The sequence below is a fragment of the Homarus americanus genome, unplaced genomic scaffold (assembly GCF_018991925.1).
Source record: "Homarus americanus isolate GMGI-L3 unplaced genomic scaffold, GMGI_Hamer_2.0 scaffold33468, whole genome shotgun sequence".
NCBI classification, from domain to species: Eukaryota; Metazoa; Arthropoda; class Malacostraca; order Decapoda; family Nephropidae; genus Homarus; species Homarus americanus.
In genome coordinates this window covers 4257340-4284554 of record NW_024714177.1, presented here as the reverse complement: position 1 = coordinate 4284554, position 27215 = coordinate 4257340, and the positions used below count along the sequence as shown (strand labels likewise).

Genomic DNA, 27215 nt, shown 5'->3' with positions numbered 1-27215 from the left:
ACAGGAATAATATGGAACATGGAAGCATGTTATAAAAAATAATAGAAAAATACGACATGGTCGTAACAATATTTATATCATAGAGGAATAAAGTCACCTTTGTTGGGTAGTAATCCAGCTTCAAAAAACTCTATGTAAATACAGGCTAAAGGAGCACAAAGACAATTACCCATGCTCATGCCAAATATTTGTTTATAAAATTTTTCAGTTGCACTAAAAACATTGTTAGTAACGCATAACTCTATCAATTTGAGAAATGTCATGTTCGAGTCAAATCTAACAGATGCAATTTATCTTTAAGGAATGCAAAAGCAACAAATGGATTATATTATCTACTTCAATTTTGTTGTAATAAAAATTTTAAACTGTTTCCAATGGTTTATAATTTATTAAGTGTCAATCAAGATCATTCTTCACACACAAACTATTACAGTGTTGAATTACACTTTAAACTTAAGCAATTTAGGATAAAAAAAATACCAATTTTCTAAATAGCTCATATATTCAAGTATTTTTCACTGATACACTGAAATAGTACAAATTTTCTAAAGATTTAAATAATATACAAAATTTGAATAAAGGAGCCTCAACAAGGCCTATAAGGCAATACAAAAGTGAAAGATGATAACAACTCTTTGCAAGTTAACTGTCCTACCCTCTGAGGTGAGTGGAAGGTACTATAGCTACTTGAATGCCATACATGTTACGATAACAGGTACCAAACTGGGATGAACCATTCATAATGGGAGTCTCACTATGAAGTTGGAAGGGCACATTAACATAAATTAGTACTGGTATACACTGGGAAATTTTTTTTCACATACAACATGTATTCAGTAGTAGTGAATCACCTAATGTGTTATGTAGATAGAGTAGCATCACTAGAATCCAATGCTAAGTTATGTAATTTCCATGTAGCACGTTTATACATGCAAGTATCTTTAGACTCATCCAGTCTTGAAGTGTTGCATTAAAATGATGGAATAATGCTCAGTGGATGACAATAATTCACAACTGTATAACATCATGAACATTTAAGTTTTCACCTTCATAGCCTCTCTGTGTACTCTATTCATTGCCCTGACTCAGGATAAGGTGATAGATCGACTTACAAAATATACCGGCATATGACACTTGAATTTTCACATCACATGTACCTTAAGCTTTCTGAAAACTTAAGTGATCACAACTAAAAACCAACATGACATCTGATGCCTATTTGAGCTGCCTAATATAAAATCTTCTAGTCTAGTAATACAAAAATCCTGGAGAATACTCTAGTATGAATTTTTAGATGATTACAAAAACCAACAATTCACATGTCCACACTTCTGGGTACACTTTCCCCTCTATCGTTTGTATATCTCTTAGAATAAAAAAAAAACTACTAACTAGTATTACTCTTCATACAGAAGCAAATAATGGTTTACAAGTCTGTAGCTGAAATGACCTTAAAGACAGCAGGACTTTACATTCAAGATATATATATATAAGTAAAAAAAAATCACCTCTACCCTTTTGGGTGGCGAGTGGCTGTCCAACTATAACCTTCTCTTAGGGTCCACATGCCAAAATATCTCTTCACTCTGGTAAACAATGATCCACAATACACCAGGTGGCTATAAGTTACATCATGATGAAAAAATAAATTTTTTTCTAGTGACTGTCATGGAAAATAATGAGTATATTTTTTTGGCTAACAACAAAATAACAAACCCATCTACCAGCAAACAAGTGACATTGTGTGGTCAAACCCCCAAAGCCCAACACTTGAAAATCTTCAAGTTCTCAAAACAAAACAGATAAAAAAAAAGGAGAGAGAAAGAGAGAACATATGAAAATATTTCTCTTAAAACAAACTGATAAACAATTTGGAGAAGGGAGAAAATAAGAGAATAATTTGAGAATACAGAACAATGAATAATAGTACTTGAAAATAATAAAAATAGATCCATGTAAAGACGAACTGATTGGTAAAGATCTACAACATTCTTAAAGTATATACATTATACTACACTTGATAAATATACATATATATATATAAAAAGTTGACTGACCATACAAACACACACCACCTGTTGAACCCACTATTTACAAAGCACAGAACACCATTTGAATTTCTCCATCTCCAACGCAACTATCGCAGGGAAGTAAAAAGATTCAGTACTGATTTGGACTCCTGTAAAGAAAGAAGAAACAATCAATTTTACAAGTATGTATGTGTATGACAATCCAAAATTACCATAAATTTTTATCAGTACATTTTATGTTGATAGCAAATAAGATTATGCCCTGTGCAAAATAAAAAACCTTAGTGAAGCCAAAGCAGCCTCCATTAATAAATTATTTTACGAGTATGGTTATTCAAACATCAGGAATCATCAAGAGCATTTTTGCTCCTAGATGCTCTGTTAATGGGTTATTGAGAAGATTTACTGTGTATACATAATACAATACATAAATATTACCGACCTTTTGAGATCGAGCTTTACTGAAAACATTCCAAAATCGGAGAGTTTCATCTCCTGCACCAGTAACAATCGCCTCCCCATCCGGTGACATAGCCAAGTAAAGTACCCTGTACGTGTGGCCAGTCAGCTTGGCCACTTGTGCTAACGATGGGTATCGCCATACTAAAATTTGGTTCTGGCTATAACCATGAGTGGAGACCTGAAAGAAAAGTACATGTTAGATATTTGCCATTTTTCTATAAACTCACACTCTATAAGGATATTCTATAAATAAATAGCAGCTTGTAAAAGAGTGGAGAGCAAGGCCTCAAGAGATTTTGGTGAAGGATGAGCTGCTAATACTGTAGGTGATGCAGACGTGTGTGAAGTAATAAGGCGAGTAGTACAGAAGCAGAACACATCTTTAACAGGAATAAAAGACATCAAACAAGAGATAATGTGTGTACATGTATTGCTCTTGCAGCGTGCCATTTCACTCTTTGTTCATCAAGTAGCCAGCCCGGTAAAGAACATCCCCCAAGATTGTCTCATGGTCTCAAAGAATCAATCATCCAATCTGTCAATGCAGAAGACCACTTTTTTCCTGAAGATTTTATCTAAAGATCCTCCAAGCTCTTTTCAAGCCTAAATTAAGATCATTACTGATATTATTTCTACAGGTATATTAAATAATGGTTAACTTCAATTTATAAGAACGACCAGCGTCCTTAAAATTAACAGACAGATATCACATCTTTTACCTAAAGGAGCAGCCCACTTGAAGCCTCAAAGTAATCTGAAACTATTGTCAAGAAAATACTTACTTAACAATGTAGGTCATAATTCTCTTGTGTCTCTTTGAGAACCCCTTTTGAACATGCAAAAGCTAATCTCTGAATAACCTGAGATATTTATTAATCGTTTCTACACTTTATGCAACTGGTCGCACTTAGGTGTTTATTTTTAATTTACATAATTTACGTCCTGTACCAACTAAAGGTTTCTATGCACTTATAGTCTCTCATTCATGTGTGAGACAACAACCATTCAAATAAATTATAAAGTTTCTCCACACCCTACATCCAGAGATTAATTACACACAGCCTACTATTCCAATTAACTTGAAACCTAATGGTGGTACAGAGTTCTTTGGAAGCCCATGGGTCATATTTTCACTAAAACACTATTTCATCAATATAATGAAACCAGGAAGATCTACCTGCTACAGTTTCCCCCTGACCTATGACTTTGCCCTTCTGAAGGTGTTTTTGTAGCCTCCCACAACTCCTCTAAACTTACACGTTAGAAGTGGCTACTCCACTCTAAGGCATTTGAAGTATGAGACATAAAACAAAACAAAGAGGTTAATGTAACCCCTGCAGAATCACTACTAGAAGAGGATGGAAGTGAAGAGTTCCTAGACCAAGATTGGACAAAATACAGCCTGCAGGCCACATCCAGCCCATCACTGTGCCTAGAACTTTGACAATTTTATGGTTTTTCCAATCCCAGAAATAAAACATTTTAAACCACTATAATGCGGCACAGCATTAGATAACTGTTACAACTTTTTATAAAGCAAGCAAACTGGTCTGACTGAGAAAACGCTTCAAAATAACACGACACAGTATAGGCCTTCTCACTGTCACTATTGGCTTAGATTATATGACAAATTTGCATACACTATTGGTCCCTTAACAAAAAAAAAAAAAAAATCTGTGTCCGTCCAACTACAACACATTTCAACTTCTTAACCCTTTATAGTCAATGATTAAAATCAAATCTCAGAGACTGTCAATGCTGTTACCTTGTGAAGTGGTGCACTTAATAATGCAATTACTTTAAGATAATCCAAACTTACCAGTTCAGAGGCATGTTTCGACCATGCCAAATTACAAACTTGAGAACCAGTGTCCACACACTGCATAGGCTGACCCGTTAATGTATTCCAAAAACGTATACAGCGATCAGCTGTCCCTCCTCCACTGGCGAGTAACCCATGATGATGTGGCGACCAGGCAATAGCTGTCAGTAAAATTGTATGTATAAGATGACAACATGAAATTCTCAATGAAGTTTGTTCTATAACAATAAAAATACATGTCATACTTTTAATGGTCTATCACTAACACATGAATCTTCTGCAGCGGTGATCAAGACTATGGAAATTAATGATGCTTCCCACAGCACACCTGTCCACCTCATTAAACGCTTTCACCCTGTCCTTTCACCTAAACCAAAACCTTAAATATAATCTACACTATTACCTCTCTATACTGAACTTCTATACAGTATACTGTACCAAAATCCACTATACAGTAAACTTCCTCTAATCTGGATTAATTGGGGGTAAGGCCTGTCCAGTTTGGCCAAAATTCCGGGTTGAGCGGGTCTGTATTGTCTATAGTGCAAGGTGGATAATTTGAGAGGATGTGGGATTTACGACTCAAGATACCTTACAACACTAAACCTACTCTTTTTTTTTTTAGCCGCTTAGGATTTTAACACGTGGAAAAAAGTCCATTTTTCCTCGGACTCTCGTATGCTCTTGATAGTTAGGTACTGGCTCTCAGTACAGCTGTACTCAGACAGTCACCCATCAGCTGGTGTTACCGGGCACTCTCATACGTCTGCCAGCCATGTCGCTGACTCCGATGTCATACTCCGCTCGATTTAAGCCTCATGTCCCCAAAATACCTCCAATTATTCCAGCTAAGAGGGATATCCCCTTCCCAGTGAGTTAAGCTATCGTTACACTGAATCTTGGCCTAACGTTAAGTGAGAATGAGCCCCAAAAAATTGATCATTAAAGCAAATTAAAGCTAAACAAGTGATACTTGGACTTGTGAGTTCTCAAAAGTCTATTTTTGACCTGTGCACTGCTCTATTATAGGCCATGCATACAGATTTTTGTGTATTTACAGGTACAGCATGCCCTGACAATTCACCGATTTTTAATTCATGGACCTCAATTATTTGCGGATGACACCCTGGATGTACCCAAGAAAGTCTTAGGGTAGTTTTAAAGTTGCTGGCATTTTTTAAACTGGGACAGGGATCTGTTCATTCAAGAGACTGTAATTTATTTTACCTGTATTGTATATATGAGTGTTTGTGTAAACATACACACACACATATATATAAGTACAATACCGTACAGGTAAAAGAAATAATTGTCCAAAGGGTAAACACATAAAGGGAATATATACATTTCTTTGAACAAAAGTAAAATTGTACAGTTAAGTGATTACTTTCACATGGTATAAGGAGACATCATGCCTATCCCAATACCTATCGTCCATTGTATCACATTGTTTCACACAATGTATGCACAGATACTTTTTTAGTTACTGTACAGTAGTATAAAAAATAACTTTCACCAAATTCTATAAAATAACAGATTATTATAATAAAACAAATCACTGAACTTGTATTATGGTATCTATTCTTGTGTGTGTGTGCTTCCATGCATGCATGAGTAAATACAGTAACAAAATGGATTATTATAAGCATCAGACAATGTCACATACAAATAAGTTGAATCTTACTTTTGAGTTTGGTAATAGTGTCAATTTTTAATTAGTAAAAGTTCCAGAAATTTCATGAGAGATAATACAGACAACAGGTAAGAGTGGTACAGAAATACTCGTGGAATGGAAATAAGTATAAATACTTCAATATCTGATACACATACAAAAAGTACATGGCCATTGCTGAAGGATCCAGGTAACAAGAGCCAAACACTCACCTTTAACTGCTGCATTGTGTTCTGTGTAGGTCTGGACTGCGGTAAGTGAGTGTAGATTCCACACAAAAAGTTTATTGTCATTCCCACCAGATGCTAAATATTGACTATCAGGAGACCATTTTAACCCACACACCTGCACAGAGGAAAAATCATCATTGGAGTGGAAATCACAAAATGGCAAGCAAATATAAAACAATATTAATCAGCTCCAATTGCCTCCTACCAATTATAACCATATAGAATGGGTCAGTAACAATTTCACAATTCTGCCAGCAAACTGTTTCTTTATTTACAATTCTTTATTTATATTCAACTGTGAAAATTTTAGTCTCTGGTATTACATAATTTTTTATTTTCCTCTATTAGTCATAGGAACAGAATTTCCTACCTCTTGTCTGTGTCCTACTAGCCTTCTGTCCGGGATGATACAAGGTGTTCTCACATCTCTTTGTAGGATGAGCCGATCTCTGGAACCTGATGATAAAACATCTCCATTCCACGCTAGAGCTCCTACACGTGCAGTGTGCCCATTAAGAACACAAACTCGTTTACTACTAGCAACATCCCAAACCTGAACAAGACCTTTGTGTGTTCCTACAGCAACTTGATTTCCCTGAAGAAAACAAAAACAAAAACATTATGCACAACAGGGTTGGCATTTATTTAATCACTTGATTAAATCAATTTTTTCCACCCAAAAAATAGTGGAAAAAGGAATAACTATTCAATTTCCTGCTTTTTTGGTACTGTATTTGGAAATTAATATATATCTATCCTGAAACTGCTGTGACATGAAAAAGGCATTGATCTCATATTATTGAAGTTCAATTCCAATTAATAATTTGAATAGAGTATATCAAATATAATTCTTTAAATGATAGCAATAATGTTCTTATACTTCTACTGTCAACCATGCACCTTGTACTAGTCTGTAGTGATGTATTTAAACATATCATGTAATTTAACTGAGCCGGTAAGGGTGTTCCAACCCAAGCAACTACCAACAAGTTAGAACCTACAATGTCACTGGTGCCTAAGTCTTACCCATTTGAGGACAGTAATGGTAGCTTATGGTCATTGCCTACTGGATGGGGGGAATGTCAGAGGTAGGGGTGGAACCTACCCAAACAGCACTAGCATATTCTTCATCCTTTACACTCAAATCCTCCTTAGATTTACTACAGTCACTAGTTCAACCTTGAGGAAAGCTACTAACTTTACTTGCATCACATTCACTATTTATGGGAGGGTCACCTTTGTCTCCAGGATCAATTATAACAACATAAATTTCTTCCTTCAGGGGAAGGCTACACACAAACAAATGCAGTACATCTTGACTCAGCCATGGTCTATTCATTACTAATGGATGAGAGGCCTATACTGCCTCGGGACAGTTGCCAGAAGCTTCCACAAAGCATCCCACGAGAATTATATTCCAACAGTTGTATGTTATGTATGCCAGGGATTAACATGTCCCAAGCTAAACTGACCCTCTGTATTGGGGTCCAGTCCTAATCCTAAAGGGACCTAATCTTAATAGTCAAGTTAGGTTTAGGTCTATTTGGGTTGAGATCCTATTAACCTGAAACTGATTTAACCTCATCTCAGTCACCCATTCTCACTCAAGCACATTCCCTTCCAAACATATACAAAACAGCAATGCTGATATCAAGTAATACTGGCTGACTTCCAAGTATATCTCAAACCATTAACTTACAACAGTACATGGAACTCCAACAGACTTTCTAGAGGGAGAGATTTGGGATTCATAGTTGTCATGTTGAAGCTTTATTACCGAAAAAACTTACCCTTTCTGACCAGGAGACGGATGTTACAGAATCATTATCCAGAGATAAGTCACAGAGTCTAGTAACTTGTGAGGTATAAGCTGACCACAGATAAACACAGTGTCCCAGACCCACAGATAAAACATTCTGAGAACTCCAGTCAACAAGGTTGAGGTAAAAATCATCTTGAAGTTCAGGTGCATCTAAGACCTGAAGGAAAAGAAAAAAATTAAAATGTAAATCATAACAAATTATATAATTCATTCTCAGCTTCTTCCATTTAACTGAAGATGGGAAATGTGAAATAGTATCTACAGTATATAAAAATAAATTTGCCCTGTCTAGTAAATGCATATATACAAGTAAGTTTTGTCTTGTTTGTGAACTGTTTTAGTGTTTTAGGGGGTATGATATTGGGGTATTTTTGTCATTGGGGAACCAAACCCTATTTTTCCCATGTTTTTCAATTTGAGATAAGAAAATTCACCTAAAGATATTTGTTGTTTTTTTTAACTTAATCCGTTCATATCTTGAGGGATACCTGTATTCTACACAATTTTACCCATTTCTTAAATTTTTCCAGTATTCCAATTAAAGACAATACGTAATCTACATAAAAAGTTCACGTAAATAAGTGCAGGTAGAGAGTATGGTGCACTAATACAATATATATGAAGGTAGGACCTGTGCGACACCCACTCACAGACATTCAACTGCACATACAAACACACAAACTGTCCAGACCACTGTTGGATTTTCCAGACTTTTTAAAAAATATTTCTGGCAAATAAAGAGATGGTCTGGAGCACCTCAGAATATGTGTTGAACTTAAAGCTAACCAATCACAGTGCAGCATTATGGGTGAGTCTATTTTCAGAATGGGGGAAAAACTGCTCACTAATGGGTCTGAGAGTAGAAGAGAGGCCTCAAGGGATTGCTCTCTGACAGCAATTTCATATGACTGCACATGGTGGGGATTTCAACTGACAAATATTTATGAGTTTGGACAAATGTTTCTTACACGGAAAGGGTCCAGACTATCCAAAATCTGGACTTACAAGGTCCAGATTTTCAAGCTTTTACTGTATATGTTTGTAAAACTTTCATGTAAAGCTTATCAATGTGTTTTCTGGGAGCCCTTTAAAAGGAAAACATATTACAGGTACTGCTTTCTCACAGAAATGGACACGAACAATAAACACAAGATGTTTACATCCAGTCCAGGGAGCAAAGCTTGATAGACTATCCTTATTGGCATAAAATGCATTCAACTATGAATACTCCACCTCAGCACGCATGCATGCACGCATGCACACACACACACATACACACACTTCAATGAAGGAAGCCACCTTACAATTCAATGTTTCTATACCTTAAAGGGGATTTTTGATATCTTCCGTGCAGCTTTTCTTGGGGACCGTAACAATTTTTGGCTCTTGGCACTAACAGGAGACAAAGAATATGGTGAAAGAGCATCTTCTCTCATGTGATTCTTTCGAGGGGAAAACTGTCAAGAAAAACAGTAAATCAAATCAATATCAACACATAAATGAACACATACACATACGATTAATCTTTCTTAACTTAGCTGAAACATGAGCGTTTTGAATAAGGTTGCACTTACTGCCAGGTTCTGTATGACAAATGTACCACAATACTGTACTATATTCAGTTAACTTTCAAAATAAAAAATAGCATATGATTTATATTAATGTACAAGAAGCTTAACTTACATGGTATAGATTAGGATTCTGAACAGGTGAGAGTGCTCGTCTTTCATCTGGAGTGTCTCTCAGATCCTCAATATCCGTGCCTAGAAGTTCATTGCGTAACAGTGTAGTATACGCAACGCCATCCTTGCCTTCCCCTCCTTCACGACCTTTACGCACTTCATTATTTACTTTATTATTTTCCTGTAATGATGAAACAAATTAAATAATAATTCAATCCAATATAAATATTGAGCTACACAAGCAAAGAAATTGAAAAGATATAGCAAATCATAATTAACTAAACTCAAAGCTGTTAGTGTAAATATCACAGGGTTTTCTCAAGCAAATTTCATTCACACCCTCAATCTTTAGCTTTACAAAGTGTAACAAATAGCAACCATCTTTCAGCTAAATACATGATGGTGCCCAAACAACTTTCACTTCCACACAATCAAGCACCATAAATTTTTATCAATCACTTACTTGAATAAGAGCGAAATTAACGTCCCAGTTGGCTCCAGCACGAGTTGGAATAAATCTATCACCCGTGCGGTCTTTACTTGGTGATTGGACCGATATGTGAGTCAGCTGACGACGGGGCTGCAACCAATAAGAGTAATTGTGGGATTTACATTAAAAATAAAACATACGGCACAAAAAATTCAAAACCAATAAAATGTTTATTCTATACAAATAGTGAACCTGATGCTGTATGTACCCTAAATGGAGTACAGTGGTGTACTGTACATATATTGTATTGAACAAAAACTTACCAAGGAAAAGGCAGCAAAACAAAAATAAAACAAACCGACAAAGGTGAAGTTGGAGAAGTGACGGGGCCATTTTGTTGACGCAATAGACGTCTTTCATATTCACGGTCCATATCTGGAAAGAACTAGTAAATCAGATTTTATATTTCACAAAATATTGTAAAATATACCAGTGAGTTAATCATCAGACTTATCAATTCATTCCCATCTAATTATCATCCATTCCACAGCACAAATAAAATAAAGGTATATAATTTTTGATGTCAGACAAATTTCATCTTGAAATGTAAATACTCGTCAGACATCAAAACCAGATTTCCTGGTTTGTTGGTTTTCATCAAACAATGATTCAACCCAGATTTTTCTGTTTGAGATCATTTTGTTCCACAAAGTAAACTCAATAACAATGACCCACAAAATAAAAAACATATCTTTTAGATTTTCCCCCAAGATTCATGTCGTTACTCAGGTGGTCTGGTAATTTTTTTTTTACCTGTATAATATAAAAGTATAAAATAAGAAAAACGAAGAGCATGGGTGTGTTTATTCTGTGTGGCAGAGGTGAATGTATGTGTGGAGGCAGTGGAAGGTTTGTCAGTAGCATATTTTGTTACTTAATGAGTTAGGCCTATTCAGTTTAAACACATGCACCTCACACACACCTCTGCTGTAAGTTTACTTTATTCTCTTCATCACTGATTCTCAATTTAAATTTAGTAAAATTTTCTCTTACTTCATTGATGTAGTTATGGTGTCGTGTTCAGTTTGTTATTTATTGCATAGCAAGTAATCTCTGCTTGTGGAGGATCAAGACCATATGCATGAGTTCACCTGTGAACATGGACTATTTGGGAGGATGAGTAAGTGTTCAAATTGCAATAGAAAACTTACAGTTAACAGCATTATTTGTTTCATTGTAAAAATGCTCGAACTCTTACGTCTACAAAAAGCAAAAAATTAACTATACCGCTTCAAGAAAAATTATTTTGGTGGTACAAGTTATTTCTGCTTTACTCGCCGGGGAGTCTGGGGGGCTCGGTTAGGAAGTTAGGGTAAGGTTAGGTAGGTTTGGTTGAGTTGGGTACGTTAGGTCAGGTTCTGTGCATTGTCGTTTCCATATGGCAGTGGCTAAATTACCAGTCACAGCAAAATAGCCTGACAGGCTGTTTTGGGGTATTTTGTCGGTCCAGTGTTTATGTAATAGAAGTAATAATACAATAGAATTTATTGTATTATCAACCACATATTACTAGTTATCCTAACCAACCAAACCTACCTAACTTCCTAACCGTAACCCCCAGTATATTAAATATCTCTGTTCTAGGTCATTTGTGAGAGAAACCTCCCTGTATTTCTCGCCACAGCTTAGAATTTTCCTAGTACGGTAGTATTCTGATTTTCAACTCACAATATCTTGGTTATGGGTAAAATGCCCTTAAAGTGTCATAGAAGAAAACCATCTAGTTTTGTCTGAAATTATCTTTAAACACACAAAACACCATACTAGTGTATCCAAATTATGTCTTCAACTATTTACTGATCCTCAGCTCTGTGTTCTACTGAGTGGTGAGTCGGCTACACAATTACATACCATATCCACAGATATTATTCCTAGTTATCCCTAATTTAGGATAATTAAATATAACAAATATTATTTTTTGTACATAAATATCATAGGTCGTTTTTTTTTTACATAATGCAACAAAAACTATTATATAATTCTGTCTATTACTTAAACAATGGACCAGCAAAATAGCCCAAAACAACCTGTCAAGCTATTTTGCTGTGATCTGTAATGTAGGCTATTTGTTTCCATATTTTTTCTTAGTATTATGCATGGAACATCTTCACAATTATTGGTGCATTTCCATAATTTTTTCTGGTGATAAATATCTCATCTACCGTTACTGTTTTTACCCCACAATTTCCCACAATGTCAAAGCTCTGTCCACCTTGTGTAATGAAAAATTTATTTTTATAAGTGAAATAAAAAGGTAAAAACTGAGTATACAGTACATATTTCTGGCAAAAATAATATAAAGTATATTTCTTTGTATTTCCCTATACATAAATTAATATACAGTAGTTCCAAGCATGCTCACTTCCGTGTAATTTGCCTAAACATTTCAATGAAACAGCTTTAAAGAGTTTTTTCATCTATCACTTATTAAATCAAATTACTGTTTATCATTGTTTGTATACATGTAGTAAGTAAATTCAGTATCAACGTGAAATTTCTGACATATTACACTGAATAATGCACTGCAGTGGCCAATCTAAAATCTGATTTCTACCGAACAATAGCAAGAATAAAGCAATATTATTGAATTTTTTGGTTTATAAACATAGAAACTTCTCTCACAATTAAATACACAGAATTATGCAGGTCACGGGCCTCAGCTTCAGCAGGTAATACTTGACAACCTTCCGTCTGTGGCATCAATTACGGTACTGTGTTACTCGTTAATTGTAATTTATTTTCACGTTTTTATAAATTTTTATCCTGATATTCATATATTTACACTGATGACCAATATATTATCCTAATACTCATTAAAAAAAAAACATTTAGAGAAATTATACAATTTCTCTCAGTTTCAGTACGTTTTGGGGTAACAGCTGAGGGTCATTTCACTCGTCAGATAATCTAATTCATGTCATATATCAGTAAAATCTCTCTATCCATACGTTCAAATTTAAACTATGAACACAACTTACCTTAGACTAAAGAGATAGGCATACCAAGATGTAATAATAGAAGGGAAAAACCTTCCTAAAGACACTAACGGACAAGGTAAACAAGACGAGCAATATGGCGTCTGTTTTGATTGTTAGAGACACTCGTCCGATTCCCTTAACTTCTTCGAGAATCCAAAGTTAATACCACGATTATTTCCACTCTCTTTTATTTTAGACATATATATATTAAAATATAACTCATATTATATTATCTAAATTGCTATATTCAAGATCTATGCATGAGATTTTGTTGTTTTTATTTATTATTGTTTCTTAGAACATTCGAACAAGGGTGTTTGGCGGGAGCTTCCTCTTCCGTAATTATAAGGTCGAAGTTTCTACAACTCCATTTTATAGTTATACTTATTCATCATAATATTCCGATTTCTTTTATTTTTTAATCCATAATATATCCTGAAATATGAATTACGGGAACAAATAAAGTAGTTCGCTCCAGCTGTTATAAACGATAATTTCAAACAGTCAGGTTAAATTAAGGCGTAATTTCTCGCCCACAAAATTCTTTAATTTGTAACACAGTAACTGTTTCCAAATAGTTACAGTATATTCTATTAATAACGGGGAAAATTGGAGCCACATATCCTTAGGTCGCACTAAATAATTGCTGATTATATAATGAAACCAATAGTGCCTAACCTTCCTGAGGCTTTACTCAATTTAATTCCAACAAACTTCTGAAATAATTGGGGCCCATTTGTCTGATGTCATTTATAAGAAATAAACTGTTATGTCACAGTACAATTTCGGATCCCTCTGTTTTCCTACTATTTAAGTTGTTCGTTAACTTTTTATAGCACTACATAATTATGGAGTACAGCAGTAGCACAAAACACATTATTCTCCTAGTCTCTAAAATAAATTATGTCAAATGTTAATAAAAAAATGTAGTATATACACTCCGAGAAGACAATAGTTACAAAAAAAAAAACATATAGTCAGGGCAGACCCAAAACATCAAGTACCACTCAGTTGAATATATTGTTACGTACATCCTGGAGCTGGAGGACAAGGGGTCACAGCTCGAGGTTTAAGATGACAAGGGCGGATCCAGGAATATCAAGAGGGGGGTCCAAGAAGTTGTAGGTGGGGGAACATGGCGAGCATAGCGGCCCGTTTTTTTTAGGGGCTGTAAACCCCAGAATTTTTTAAATGATTTATATCATGGGCATTTTGCCATTTTGAAGCCGTGTGCACTTGAGTAATACTTTTTTACTTTGCAAAAATGCCTGAGTACAATACTGCATTAAATAAAAGTATTGAAATTTTCTGATGAAAAGGGATCCACCCCTGAGCCACAAGTCCAGAAAACACTGAGGGCAAACTTTTTCGGAGTGAGAATTGTGAACTCTTGGAACAATCTGCCAGAAAGTGATGGCACCAAGTGTGAGCTCTTTCAAGACCACTTGTCAACAGTGCGTAACAGAGACGTGACCAACGGCCCAAGCGGCTAACGAGCCGATTAGTGGCGAAGAGGATAAAAGTAGCATAAGCTTCTAATTAAAACAATAATAGGCTAAGATATTTGGACAGTTTTGTTTGGAATATTTACATATCCCCATTTTCCCGTGTGATTTTATCAAGATATATATATATATATATATATATATATATATATATATATTGCACACTCGTCATTCGGAGTACCCTCCTCATCTCTGAGGGTTGGCGACCACAGTCTCCACTCTAAACATTCTCGAGCTGTTGTACTGCGTACATTAGTACTTCCAACCAGTCCTTGCATTCCCCTGGCCCTTCTACCCCCAACTTTACCTATTTATATTTCTGTCATTATTCCCTCATCCCTAATTAAATGGCCAAAGTGTCAAATTTTTATTTTTCTGTACATTTCAAGTATTTCCCTTGATTTTTTTTTTGGCTAATCTTACTGATTCTTCGTTTGTTTTTCTGTCAGTATAATTTATGCTTACCATTCGCCTGTGATACCACATTTCAAAGGCCTCCAACCTTTTTCTGGTGTCTGCTGAAAGTGTCCACGCTTGATCCATACATCAGTCCTTGCCATATGAAGCTTTTAGCAGCCTTTTTCTCAAATTGAAGGTATGTCCCTTTTCATAAGGTGTTTCAGTTTATTAAATGCTAGTTTTGCTAGGTTGCCCTATTTTTTTCAGATTTCTTCCATACATCTGCCATCACAGCAATTGTTCCTTCCCAAATACACAAACTTTCAAACTTCTTTAAGTTCCCTGTTGTCTACCATAATAAAGGCTTTGAAGGGTTGATTGAAAAGCCTATTGTTGGTGGATGTGCCTCCCTAGTGTATGAGCATTACTTTCCAAGTGGGGGACTGCAACAGGAAGCCACGTCTACAGAAATCGTTTCCAGTATGTGAGTGAATCGACAAGTTATACCTCAGAATTAATGGAAAAATAAAGACACATGGAATTGTCCTTGTGTTCTTTAATACGTTACTTAGATTCATGCTCACCAAATGATCGTAGGCGTGACGGAGGTGTAGGTCATTGAGGTTCCGGCGACGAAGGAAGAACCCCCTTAGTGCCACGCATGGCATGTCTTCTATGTGCTGGTCCAGAAGGAGTCTGTGGATTTCCACTACCCCTGTTCTTTGACCGGGTTGAGTGACCTTGATCGGAGGAAGGCGAAGGTTGTCACGTGTCTTCTCAGATCGTGTGACACAGCTCAAGATTGAAGAAGCCGCAATTCCAGAAAGCTGTGATGGCAAACTTTTTCGGAGTGAGGGTTGTAAACTCTTGGAACAATCTGCCAGAAAGTGTTGTGACGGCACCGAGTGTGAGCTCTTTCAAGAGAAGACTTGACCAACACTGGAGCGGGTTCAGGTACATTCAGGAGCCAGTGCATGCCCAGTACTTGCCAACAGTGCGTAACAGAGACGTGACCGATCGCCCAAGCGGCTAACGAGCCGATCTTTTGGTGAAGAGGATAAAAGAAAAGGAAAAGTAATCAGAGACGTGACCGATCGCCCAAGCAGCTAACGAGCCGGTCAGTGGTGAAGAGGATAAAAGAAAGAGACGTGATGTTTGCACACCATAGAAAACGGCAGTGGAATTATGGGTGACTGCTGCAACGACTCCATGGTTTATGAAATTTTTATACGAGCACTCGTACACTGGGGAGCCGCAGTTCACTATTTTTTTTAGGATTTATTTCAAATTTGGAAACAGCCATTACTTTAGTCTTTACGGCATTAACCCTAAAACCATATTTTCACCTTTTCCACTATTTGTTAACGAGTTTTTGTAATGCCTCTTCGTTATCTGTGGTAAGAGCAGTATCATCTGCATAACGTTATTTAATATTACTTTGTCATTAACTTTTAGTCCTTCATTATCACTTTTAAGTTCTCTATTAAGAATTCTGAATATATATTATATCTCTTTTCCAAATGCTACCGATGAAGGGTGGACGCATGCCAACATGTAACGATGCACCAGAGAAATATCAAAGTATTTCACCCAGCGTTTCAAATTGTAAAGGCAAAAAAATTAACGAGGGGGGAGTACACCATTACAATAATACTTTATGAAATTTGGAGTATAAAACAATAATTTTTGTCCAAACAAGAATTGCATCAGCTTTATAACTTTGAACCCAATCAAAATATTGCAACGATACTTGGCTCTTTTTATATCAACGCAGTGTAACACAAGATTCCAAATTTCATGTTGAGAGGCTGAATGATGTTATGATGTAGTAATACGCTTCAACAACTAAAGTCTTTTAGCGCGCTTAAGATTAACAAATCCAATAATTAATTATCGACAAGTAAACATTATGAGATTTATAAGACAATAACGATCGTCTTTTGGAAGTAGGTAATCAACCTAAACAGATAATCCGTATTAGCTAATGTACTCTGCTTAAGTCACAATATATGACATTGACAGTTATCGCCCAGTACTGTCTCCCATTTTATCTAATTTTGGAAAATCACTGAATTTTTCTTCCATTGGATTTTGTCGAGAAATAAACATGATTTTTCTAGTTACTTTGATGTGTTCTATCAGTTTTTTTAATAGAGTGTATTAGTGAAAAAAATACAATATCGTTTAGTCATTAAGCGTCAACATAGCTACTCAGGTGTTTCAGTATGTAACCCTTATAGTGAAGTGGTTCTGTTTTAGCTCAGAGATAATAAAAAGACAGAATACAAATATTTTATTTTATTAAAACCTTTTATAATTCACTTTTTATTTGTTCATGTATGCATTTCAACATCATTCGCTTCGTTCGTGGAGGAATAAAAAAAGTCACCATGATGTTGTTTTGTTTTATTGAGACGATAAAGAACTTAACCAATGTGTCTACAGACAGCAGTTGGTAACGATGCCGTTCCAAGCGGACTGACTGACTGACGACTGACTGTGGGGCCTTTGTTTACTGACTGGCTGACTGAGACACTCCCCCTGGTCACCTCGCTGGGCGCGTTCAGAGGCACTCATGGGGACGAGGGGTCAATGAAGGCAGCGGGCGGCCGTGATGCTGGATGTCAGATGTTTTGTATTTTATTTCTGTGACGGTCCCGTGCCGCCCAGGAAAGATGGCGATGGATGGTCGTCTGGGCTGGGCCGCGGGCGTCGTTTTAATGGCTTCTAGCTTCCTACCTCCAGGTGGTGTCGGGTAGTCAACTATAGGCGGATCGCTCAGTGGTCACTTCAGGTCTACGAGTCAACACGAGTCGCCGCTGCCTTGACCCCTCCTTCACCCCGCGTGGATGAGAAAGGAGACGTTCAACTGATCCATGGGACCTTCGACGCTACACGAACACACACACACACATACAGACAGAAGGACATAATGAGCATGTAACGGGTGGCTCACATTTCTTAAATATGGAAATAAATTTTTTTCACTCATATTCGCTTTTTTTTTCCATAGATTATATTTTTGTGTAATATGGCTAATAAATGTCTGTGGTTTGGTCGAGCCCACAGAATGATTGTACACTGCACACTGACACTCCGAATGGCGGTGGTGTTGCACGCATGCGCACTCTGATGACGTCACAAAAGAAGATGGCGGACGTATTTAGAGCAAGGCGGTCATCTTCTTCAGGAAAGCTGTGAAGACGAAAAGTACATGTTAGACTCTTGATAAAAATTGTATATTATATGTTACTCTACAAAAGCAAATAGACAAAAATATCATGCAGCCTTTCTAAATGTAATGAACAGTGAAATTTACCACAAAAATACTGTTGTCATTTAGAACTTTTGAATCTCTATACTAAAAATATATTCTGTATGTACTTTTATATCACTAAATTCAAAGACCGAATTGTATACACTAAGCATGCCTTTTCATATAATATACTAGTAATTTTGTTTATAGCAGTCTATTAGAGCTATTAAATGTGCTCTGTTGTTTAACTAGAAGCCAAATCTATTGCAGACTAATATAATTGGAAGCGCATTTTGTAAATATATACATGTACGTATATATTCTTAAAGTTAGCCCATAAGAAATAAAATAAAAGTGGAAATGAGTGTAAAATAGAAAATCAAAGAAGAATCACGAATTATCGACAACGTAAAATTTCAACAAAAATAAGAGAAAAAAAGAGAAACCCGCAAGGCGCAATGAACCACTGATCTTGAACGGAAACAAAAATATATAATCACGGGAAAACAAGAAAGAAAGTATTACCAAGATATGAAGATGTAGTTTCTTCACTGGGAACATAAAATAACAAAAATAATAGACGAAAACGGACGAAAATGTATGACAAAAAATAATTGGTTATGAGCGGCCAGGCGCACTATCTGCCAGTTGTTAAGACGCGGAAAAATCTACACATATACAGTAATACACATCAAAATCATCACTGTACCAAAACTTACTAGAATTGTCCTCTAGATTTTGAAGCTCAAAATTCTCTTAAGGAACGCTGTAAAAATAATTTGAAAGTTGTAATCAAAATATGCAAGAAATCCCTGAAAGTCTTAAAATAAAAAATTTGGTACACAAAAAATATGAGGTTTGATCCTTTTTTTAAGGATTAAATTCCTCAAACACCCAGAGTAAAATAAAAATGGTTATCTGAATCCTTAAAAAAAAAGGGAGATGACAGAAAATGCATCACCATACGGCGTCATTTCCGCTCTATGGAATGGTTGTACCTTTTCCATAAAAAAAAAATCACAAAGTATTTTCTCGTCCGTTTATATACGCCCAAGAAATCATGTTTCAGGGTGGGGTTATGGAGGATACTTTAACACTTTAACCAAAGCTTTTCACATGTTTGTCAATAAAAAGGGTTTGGTGGGAGTAAATGGGATACATGTGGGACGAGGGAGGACTATTTACAACTACAGTGGGGATGCTCTTTGGGTGTTACATTAAGAAAACTTCAAACATTAATTTGAATGAGTATGAAAAATCTACAAAGAAGGATAAGTCTATAATTTTCCTTCGTAAAAATATATTTATTGACCCAAGGGTGTGCAACGGGAGAGGGCAATTAGCTACAAAGGGGCTATTGGGTAATTGGAAGTAATTTTAGATGATAATCTCTCATAAGCACGATCTATCTCCGCTATATAAAGTCAAGGATAAACCATGCTGGTAAATTTAGATTATCATCACAAATTTATGGTAGGGCGAGAAAATGACGCTAGGGTGAGGGAGACGCTGGGACGCACACTCTCGTCCCAGCTTAGCGCACACTTACTTACGCATGATTCTGGAGTTTTACTTGATGCTTTTGCAGAGTTTCGTAAGGAAAGCTGTAAGAGAAAGTCACCCAATGGAATTAGCTTAGGATTACACACAGAAAATTCAGGAGACAAGGAGTTTGGCGGTGTTTGGAACGGAGATGAGGATGTGATCGAGCAAGGAAGGGGACACACACTAGCAAGGAGGTGACAGACAGGCTACACAAGCAACACAGAATAATTCACTGCTATAAAAGTGAATTATTCCAGCGGCCGCGCCTTTAGTAGGGCACGGTGGACTCTTTTTCAAGGACAATGAACATGAGTAACGAAAGACTGTTGAGCAAAATAAAGATGATTTTTAAATACAGAAGTTTCAATAAAGCTCATGAGAATTGAACCAAAATGATCCAATATTGTTCAACACAGCATTTGAGCAAAATGATGTGAACATGCTAGACTTTTGAGCAAACTAAAGACAATTACTACTGTTGGTAAGACGCCTACAGGATACCGTTAGAGCCAGACGCGCGAAGTTTGAAAGAAAATATGAAAATGACAAGATTATTGAGACTTATATTGGAGTTACTGATGAAGGTGTTAGTTTGTTTTATGCCTTTCTCGTGAATGCAAAACATAAAAGACGGTGATAGACAAACAATGATGTTTAAAGACATATATGATTATAATTATATATTAATAAGAATTCTTACTTTAGTTTTTAAGTGACAACATAGAAGAAAATAAGATTAAAATCAATAAGTTTATATTCTTTTAAGTTGGGAATAAATTACCAAGTGTAAAGTATAACTAAATATTATTAGACAATTTTTAAGGTCAAATTTATCGCTTACAATGAAAATTTTATTTAGAAAGGAACAAACACTGTAAGAAATATAAAGAAACATTAATGTATACTTTTGACAATGAAATCTACGGAATAACATGTAACATTTCAATAATAACACGTTTTAACGGAGATAATAATAAGGAATGAGAAAGAGATGGCTAGCATAGAGCTAATCTGAGTACTACTTGATGCGGTGTTTACTTTTGCGGTAATTTAACGAGTCTTTTTCCATATGGGGGCGTATGGAGGGATGATGGGGGATGGGGGCATATGCATACTCTTCTTACTGTATATATTACAGCAAGCAGTTTTAAAGGGAGAAGTTGTCTATTTCAAACTAGTGGGAGATGGAGGAATTTAACCAGGTCGTTTCATGGGGGAAAATGTTTCGCTATATTCAACTAATGGGGCATGGGAGGGATGTAAACCATGTCATTTTATGGGGGAAATGTCCACTATTTTACGATTTTCAGCTAATGGGGGTTTAGAGGGGCTTAAAACCATTGGGGGAGGAGAGGGGGAATAAGATGGGGCTTCACTAAACTCGTACAAAACAAGTTTATAATCTTTTCGTTATAATGAAAAGATAATAGGTTGGGTTTTCCTTGTATATGGAAAAGTGCAAACCCTAGGTCGCATAGACGTGGGGGGAGGGGAGGAGGGGGGAACCACTTGCCACGAAATCAATTAAAAGAATGATTTCCCGGGGACTTTTAGGGGGTCAACAAAGAGATGCTATTGACGCAGGTCCCCTGAATTCGGGTTGCCATAGGGTGGTGTGGAATACTCACGCTCGTAAGGAATGAAGCCTTCTTCATCCTCCTCGTCGCAGCATTCCTTCAGTTTTAGGGGGTCAACAAAGAGATGCTATTGACGCAGGTCCCCTGAATTCGGGTTGCCATAGGGTGGTGTGGAATACTCACGCTCGTAAGGAATGAAGCCTTCTTCATCCTCCTCGTCGCAGCATTCCTTCAGTACGGGCTCCAATTCGGACTTTTCGAGACGCTCACCTGGGGATGCAGCACTTGGTTAATGACACACACACGCAATACCTTGTGTGATAAGTATTAAGTAATGTAACAAGACTACTGCTGTTGTTAGGATGCCGTGGGTAACTGGTAGGATGGCCTGGGTTACTGGTAAGATGACCTTCATCCTTGCTAAAATGTTGTAGGTAACATTTAAGTTCCAAAAGTGACCTAACAAACAAATTATCTTAAGAATGTCACAACTGCCATTGAATATTTCGTCTTTATCTTAATATGAAGATGTTACTGAAATTTTTAAGAGCTAAAGGCAGCGAGGAACCGCTAACTGCTTTGAATATGAAGTAAGCTGAGGACGGAGAGTAAATTTGAGCTACTTCCGTGACTCTCTTGAGGAAGAAGCGTTGTCATAGACTTACCAAGGGACATGAGGATGTGTTCAAGCTCAGCGTACATCATGGTGCCGTTCTCAGACTTGTCGTAGAGCTTGAGGACCTCCATGAAATCTTCGTAGGAGCCGGCGTCCTTGTCCTTCTTAACCTGAGCGAAGACAGGCATGAATTCCTCCAACTTGATCATCTTCTCCTTCCTCTTTTCCTTGCCTCCAACCTTTTCTATGACAGCTAAGGTAGGGTTGAGGTTCAAGGCTCGAAGGCAGTCGCCAATGTAGAAGGCATCCATGGTGCCATTGCCTTCGAAGTCGTAGATGGAGAAGGCGAATTTCACCCCTGCGGAAGGAAGCGACGGCAGGAAATTAGCGTACGAACAATTTTGGCGCGAAAGGTGCGTTGCTTGGACCCATATGTTTGTTTACATTGTCACAAACAAACTTACGACGTAAACAACACATGTACTGTAGAACTCCAGTATCTCGTAGATAAATTAAAATGAGTGTAATTTTTGTATTGTCTTGATGTGTTTACTTACTTATTTTTACGCCATATAAACCTTTTGGTACCTAATTGGACACACTAGAACAACTACTTATGCCATCATATTAGGTAGTGAACATGAGTGTAAAAAAATGCTATAACCTTTATATTCTACATAAAATCGAAGAGTAAGCTGTAATTTTTTTTCCGGGGTTGATGTTCTTAAATAAGGTAAATTTTTCTTCCTTTCCTCAAACGACATACGAAACTTTTATGGAACTTTATGATGAAGAAGGCTGTCTATAATGCAAAATTTTTATCGCGACCAAATTTAAAAAAAAAGTACAGAGTAAAACTATGATCTCAAATGTGGAGTTTTTACCAGGAGACGTTGTGAAACTAGAACTAACACTTATGACTTAATACTACAGTAAGAAAGCATTATATTACTTCCTTTCTTGTCGCCAAAAGTAAGAAGTTAATATCTACCCAAAAGAAGAACTGTTTTCACTTTGTAGAAATCCTAGCTACACCAAGACCGCCTTATAAGCTGTTTCTGATAAAGTCTGTCTAGCATAGTTGGCAACCTCATTCTCTCCTCATCCCCTCCCTGGCACCCTCACCCTCACCCCCCCCCCTCCCCCTCCTGGCACCCTCTACCTCCCACTAACACTCTTGGCAGGTCGCAATGCTATCAGGTGTCGCCCAAAATAGTACCAGACCAAATAAGGTAGTACCCCGCCCACACACACACACGCACAAGCTGCTTTCTGTGAGTGTGCCCTTTCTAGATATCGTTTACAACCCTCTAGATATCGTCCACTACCTTCTTGATATCGTCCACTACCTTCTAGATATCGTCCACTACCTTCTAGATATCGTCCACTACCTTCTAGATATCGTCCACTACCTTCTAGATATCGTTTACAACCCTCTTGATATCTTTTATAAACCTGTGGACATCCCGTATAGCGCTTTGGATATCCTCCCCAGTGTCCATTTGATATCTCGTCTCAGCCCCTTGATAACCCTCTCTACAATTCCTTAGATATCCCGTCTACAACAGCCAATTGATATCCTCACTACAACCCTCTGGATGTTCCTTCACTACAGCTCGTGGATATCGCTTCTTCAACTAGTTTTGGATATCGTCTCCACAGCTCCATGGATATTCTCTATCTATAGCCTTGATAACCGCTCATTCCTAAACTTAACGATAACAAAGTCGTATTTCTATGATGGCGCTCGGTGATCTTACTTACATAAATGGTCCAATACTTATAAGGACAAAGTAATTCAATAACTATAAGAATAAAGGAATTGGTTGACATATTTGCTAAAAAGGCGAATATTATATTGATATATATGTTAATGGTATAATTTAGTTACCCATTAAAATTGATTTCGTTTCCATCTCTCACAAGTCATCAGAGCATCTTTATGATAAGGGCGAGACTATTCTGATACAAAAGCCGTTTGTATTTCTTTGTTACTGAGAATTTGTCATACCTAATAATTAAACGTTCAGTGTCAGAGCCAATTTCACTCCAAGCTTGAGTGCTATATAAATAAAGACAAACTTCTTCCTGTGTAAATGACTTCCCTAAAGAAATATAAATAAAATTAATGCAATAAGAATCAAAGAGCGGAAAAAAAAACGAGAAAGGCCAAAATATCTATGTTAGCGGTGTAAGTATAATACACTACAGCTGTCATCTGTCATCTGAGTAAGTGAATATTGGGCGACTTTGAAGACGTCATAAGAGTTGGATAAGTGATGACTATGTCTAGCCCATAATGGCTGGATGGTGTATACGTCTGGACCCTCGCCATGCTACAAGAGGCAACTGTATAGTAATGATAACAAAAGTTTAGTCATCCTAGGGTTCACCACACCAGACGAGTGTATGGTGTCAAGCGTCCATCAAGGTTCATTTATTTATCACGTAAATTTTGATAAGTGCTTGTCATTATGTGGTTATTGGTTCTTAATTCGGTTATGGGTTTATTATGGTCAGAACTTAAACCAAGCGTGGTCTAATAACCGTCTCCATTATCTAGTGTCTTTTGCGCTTGTCGGCGAGGGAATTTGAAGGTTTGACTTATTGTTAAAATGTTTTTATTGCGCATCAACAACTAAGGTCTTTAAGCGCGTATAGTCTGACTTTTCAATCGAGTTATTGACTCAAAATAATAAAAAGGGTTATGCTTTCTCAAAGAAAATTTCAGCAAGTAAGGAGAGCTTGAAGTTAGTTAAGATGCCTTTCCTTATTTAGAGAAAGTCGACCAACTATTCGGCGGTGGCTGACGTGGCCGTGAGACCGCTTGAGTACTGTACCATAATTGGCCTCATCACACCCATCAACGCTGGAAACTGTGTAGAGGTTGGTTCTTCCTTCCTTGGTTGGCTTCAGTGTATGGTAACCAATATCCATTAACTTAACCTCAAGTCTTGTCAATGTCGTAAGCAAATACTGAACTTGAATGGTGACGCAAGCCAAGAAAAATGTGGCCGAGGGCAAGGAGTTATTTTCAAACAATTGCTTAAAGTTGTAATTGTTTTTTACAACAATTATATAAGTTATTAAATTGTTTGAAGTCGATTTTATTCTCTATTAGGATAACAAGTAATCTTTATGTATTTTTTTAAGTCGAAATTATTTCTTACATTGATATTAAAGTAGTTCCAAGTGGGAATTATTTCCCAAAAATTATCTTAAAGTTATTTTCATTCATTTATTCTAAGTCGAAAGCATATCCGAGAGTGACTAGAGAATTTTACGAGATAATTATAAACGGGAGAATTTTTGCGAGGTGCTGGGCGGTTAGTGAGGGCAGGGCCGGGCGGGCTGGCTGGCTGCCCCCCCCCAACCCCCCACCCCCCCGCGGTATTTTTAGTACCTGCCGGTGATAGGCTACCGTCTGCCTCCACGCTTTCCCATATTTGATCCTCCTCTTGTTTGTCAAGTAGTTATCGCAGTTGAAGGAGTAACTCTTGTTATAAACTAAAGTTTCATTCACGAAGGTAGACTTATTGAATACAGCGTAATTTTTTTCTTGAAAGTTTTTCACAAATGAATGCAGTCTTCGATTCAATGTTTACGACGTAACAATTCAATTTTTTTCTAATATGCGACACATTAGGCTTATGTCTCCTAGTTATAGCTTTCTATGCATGATTTATTTTATGACTTGCAAACAGCAGCACTGCTGTGGTGCGAGCGATCAAGAGTCATCGGACAGATGGCGAGAGCTATTTTTCAACATTAGCTGCCATGAGGTCGCTGGAGTGTATCCAGTGGAATGTTGGCGGTATGTCCTTACTCACTGACTTTTTTTTTTTACTTACTCTCAACATCACGAGCACTGAGATCCGCGGCCTGAGGAAGGAGAAAAGGGAAGAATACATAAGTAAATCACAGAAATAAATAAAAGCACAGGCAAAACTAAAAAAAGACTAATTCATATATCAATTAATATTTTTTTAGATATAATGAAAAGCTTCACTACAAATGTAACTCAATCCATCCTAATGATGAAATGCTGTGACGCTAATATCAATATTGCATTATAAACTAAACATAAAATAAAAAACAAAATAAAGCACTGTGAATCGAAACTGAGTCGAATTTGTGTGAATGTAGCCGGTGTAGGGAGACCTGGCGTTAGGATTCTGAGGTGTGTACAGTACTGTATATCAAACATGCCAGTAACAACAGAACCATGGCTGAACAAGCGCACTTTATCTCTGTGCTCGGTGACAGGCAAGACTTTCTCATCTGCAGATCATTGAATGATCGTCTTCTCCGTATTGCTGACAGGAAAACGAACTTCACTGGGATGCTAACTAACACACATACACACAGACATCCGGTTGGCACCGCCTGCAGTTATGGGCGGGGCTGTTGTAGCAGACTACACCCTGGCTCAACACTGAGTGTATCACTGTAGTAGATTCGGGTGTAGTAGGGCTTGGTGTGATCATCGCACAATAACTCAACACACTATACAATCCACAGGGCACTGGGTATGGGCTCTTCACCATATTAGTTTGTTTGCTTCACTAAAGTCGTGGGTATCCAAGAGTTGAAGAACACTTACCATCTTGACTTAGCCTCTAGCACACCACGTTAACGGGGCAAAAGGCAGACCTGAAGTGACTACTGCTTCAGCGTTGCGGGTTAATTTTATACTTAGTAGATGGCGCTGCGGTCGTTGCCAAAGGTGGTATTTTTGGTCGGAATGCCCGTCCGGGTTACATTGTCTAATCCTGGCGGGCGGGCGGCGGAGGGCCGGCCTAAACGGGCGCGCGCAACCTCCAAAAGGAAACTTGAGCCTTGTGGTCCTCGGTGCGAGAGCGGCCACGTCCCCCACAGTATCCATCGGTCATCCACGCCGCCATCTGACGGAGGAACAATTCTCCTGTTACGCACAGGCACGTCCCAGCTTCCGGCGAGGCGTCGAGGCTGGCCCTACGTCCCCGCCGCCGCCACCGGGACCTGCCCAGCGGAGGAGGGGGAGGAGTGGGAGGGGAGGGCGGCACCAGATCTGCTTGCACATCGCCATCACCACATTCACCACGTGGACGCACCCACTACCCCAGATAGTCTCCAGATACATTCCTCGA

General features: G+C 37.4%; 2 protein-coding genes across 7 annotated transcripts; both read right to left on the bottom strand.

The window, feature by feature from the left end:
- Window positions 1–483: 483 nt before the first annotated feature.
- Window positions 484–13317, bottom strand: LOC121877299 (fizzy-related protein homolog). Its single transcript, XM_042382980.1, has 11 exons — window positions 13189–13317; window positions 10509–10585; window positions 10184–10300; window positions 9722–9901; window positions 9361–9495; window positions 8007–8195; window positions 6587–6811; window positions 6199–6331; window positions 4312–4475; window positions 2473–2670; window positions 484–2179 (listed from the first exon to the last, which is right to left on the bottom strand). Exons 2-11 carry the CDS (start codon window positions 10581–10583, stop codon window positions 2138–2140), a joined length of 1458 nt encoding a protein of 485 aa, XP_042238914.1. The 5' UTR covers window positions 10584–10585; window positions 13189–13317; the 3' UTR covers window positions 484–2137.
- Window positions 13318–17483: 4166 nt separating this feature from the next.
- LOC121877269 (myosin light chain 1) lies at window positions 17484–26780 on the bottom strand. 6 transcript variants are annotated; one of them, XR_006090961.1, is made up of 7 exons: window positions 26690–26780; window positions 25938–25968; window positions 22136–22444; window positions 21654–21740; window positions 19902–19952; window positions 19068–19114; window positions 17484–18287 (listed from the first exon to the last, which is right to left on the bottom strand). XR_006090961.1 is itself a non-coding variant. In XM_042382954.1 (6 exons), the coding sequence occupies exons 1-5, from the start codon at window positions 26690–26692 to the stop codon at window positions 19918–19920; spliced, it is 465 nt and encodes a 154-aa protein (XP_042238888.1). In that variant the 5' UTR covers window positions 26693–26780; the 3' UTR covers window positions 17484–18287; window positions 19898–19917. The 6 variants fall into 6 exon arrangements, 5 of the variants coding, with proteins under 5 accessions (XP_042238888.1, XP_042238869.1, XP_042238879.1 ...); XM_042382954.1 differs by lacking the exon at window positions 19068–19114 and having other exon boundaries at window positions 19898–19952; XM_042382935.1 differs by lacking the exon at window positions 19068–19114.
- Between the last annotated feature and the right edge of the window lie 435 nt (window positions 26781–27215).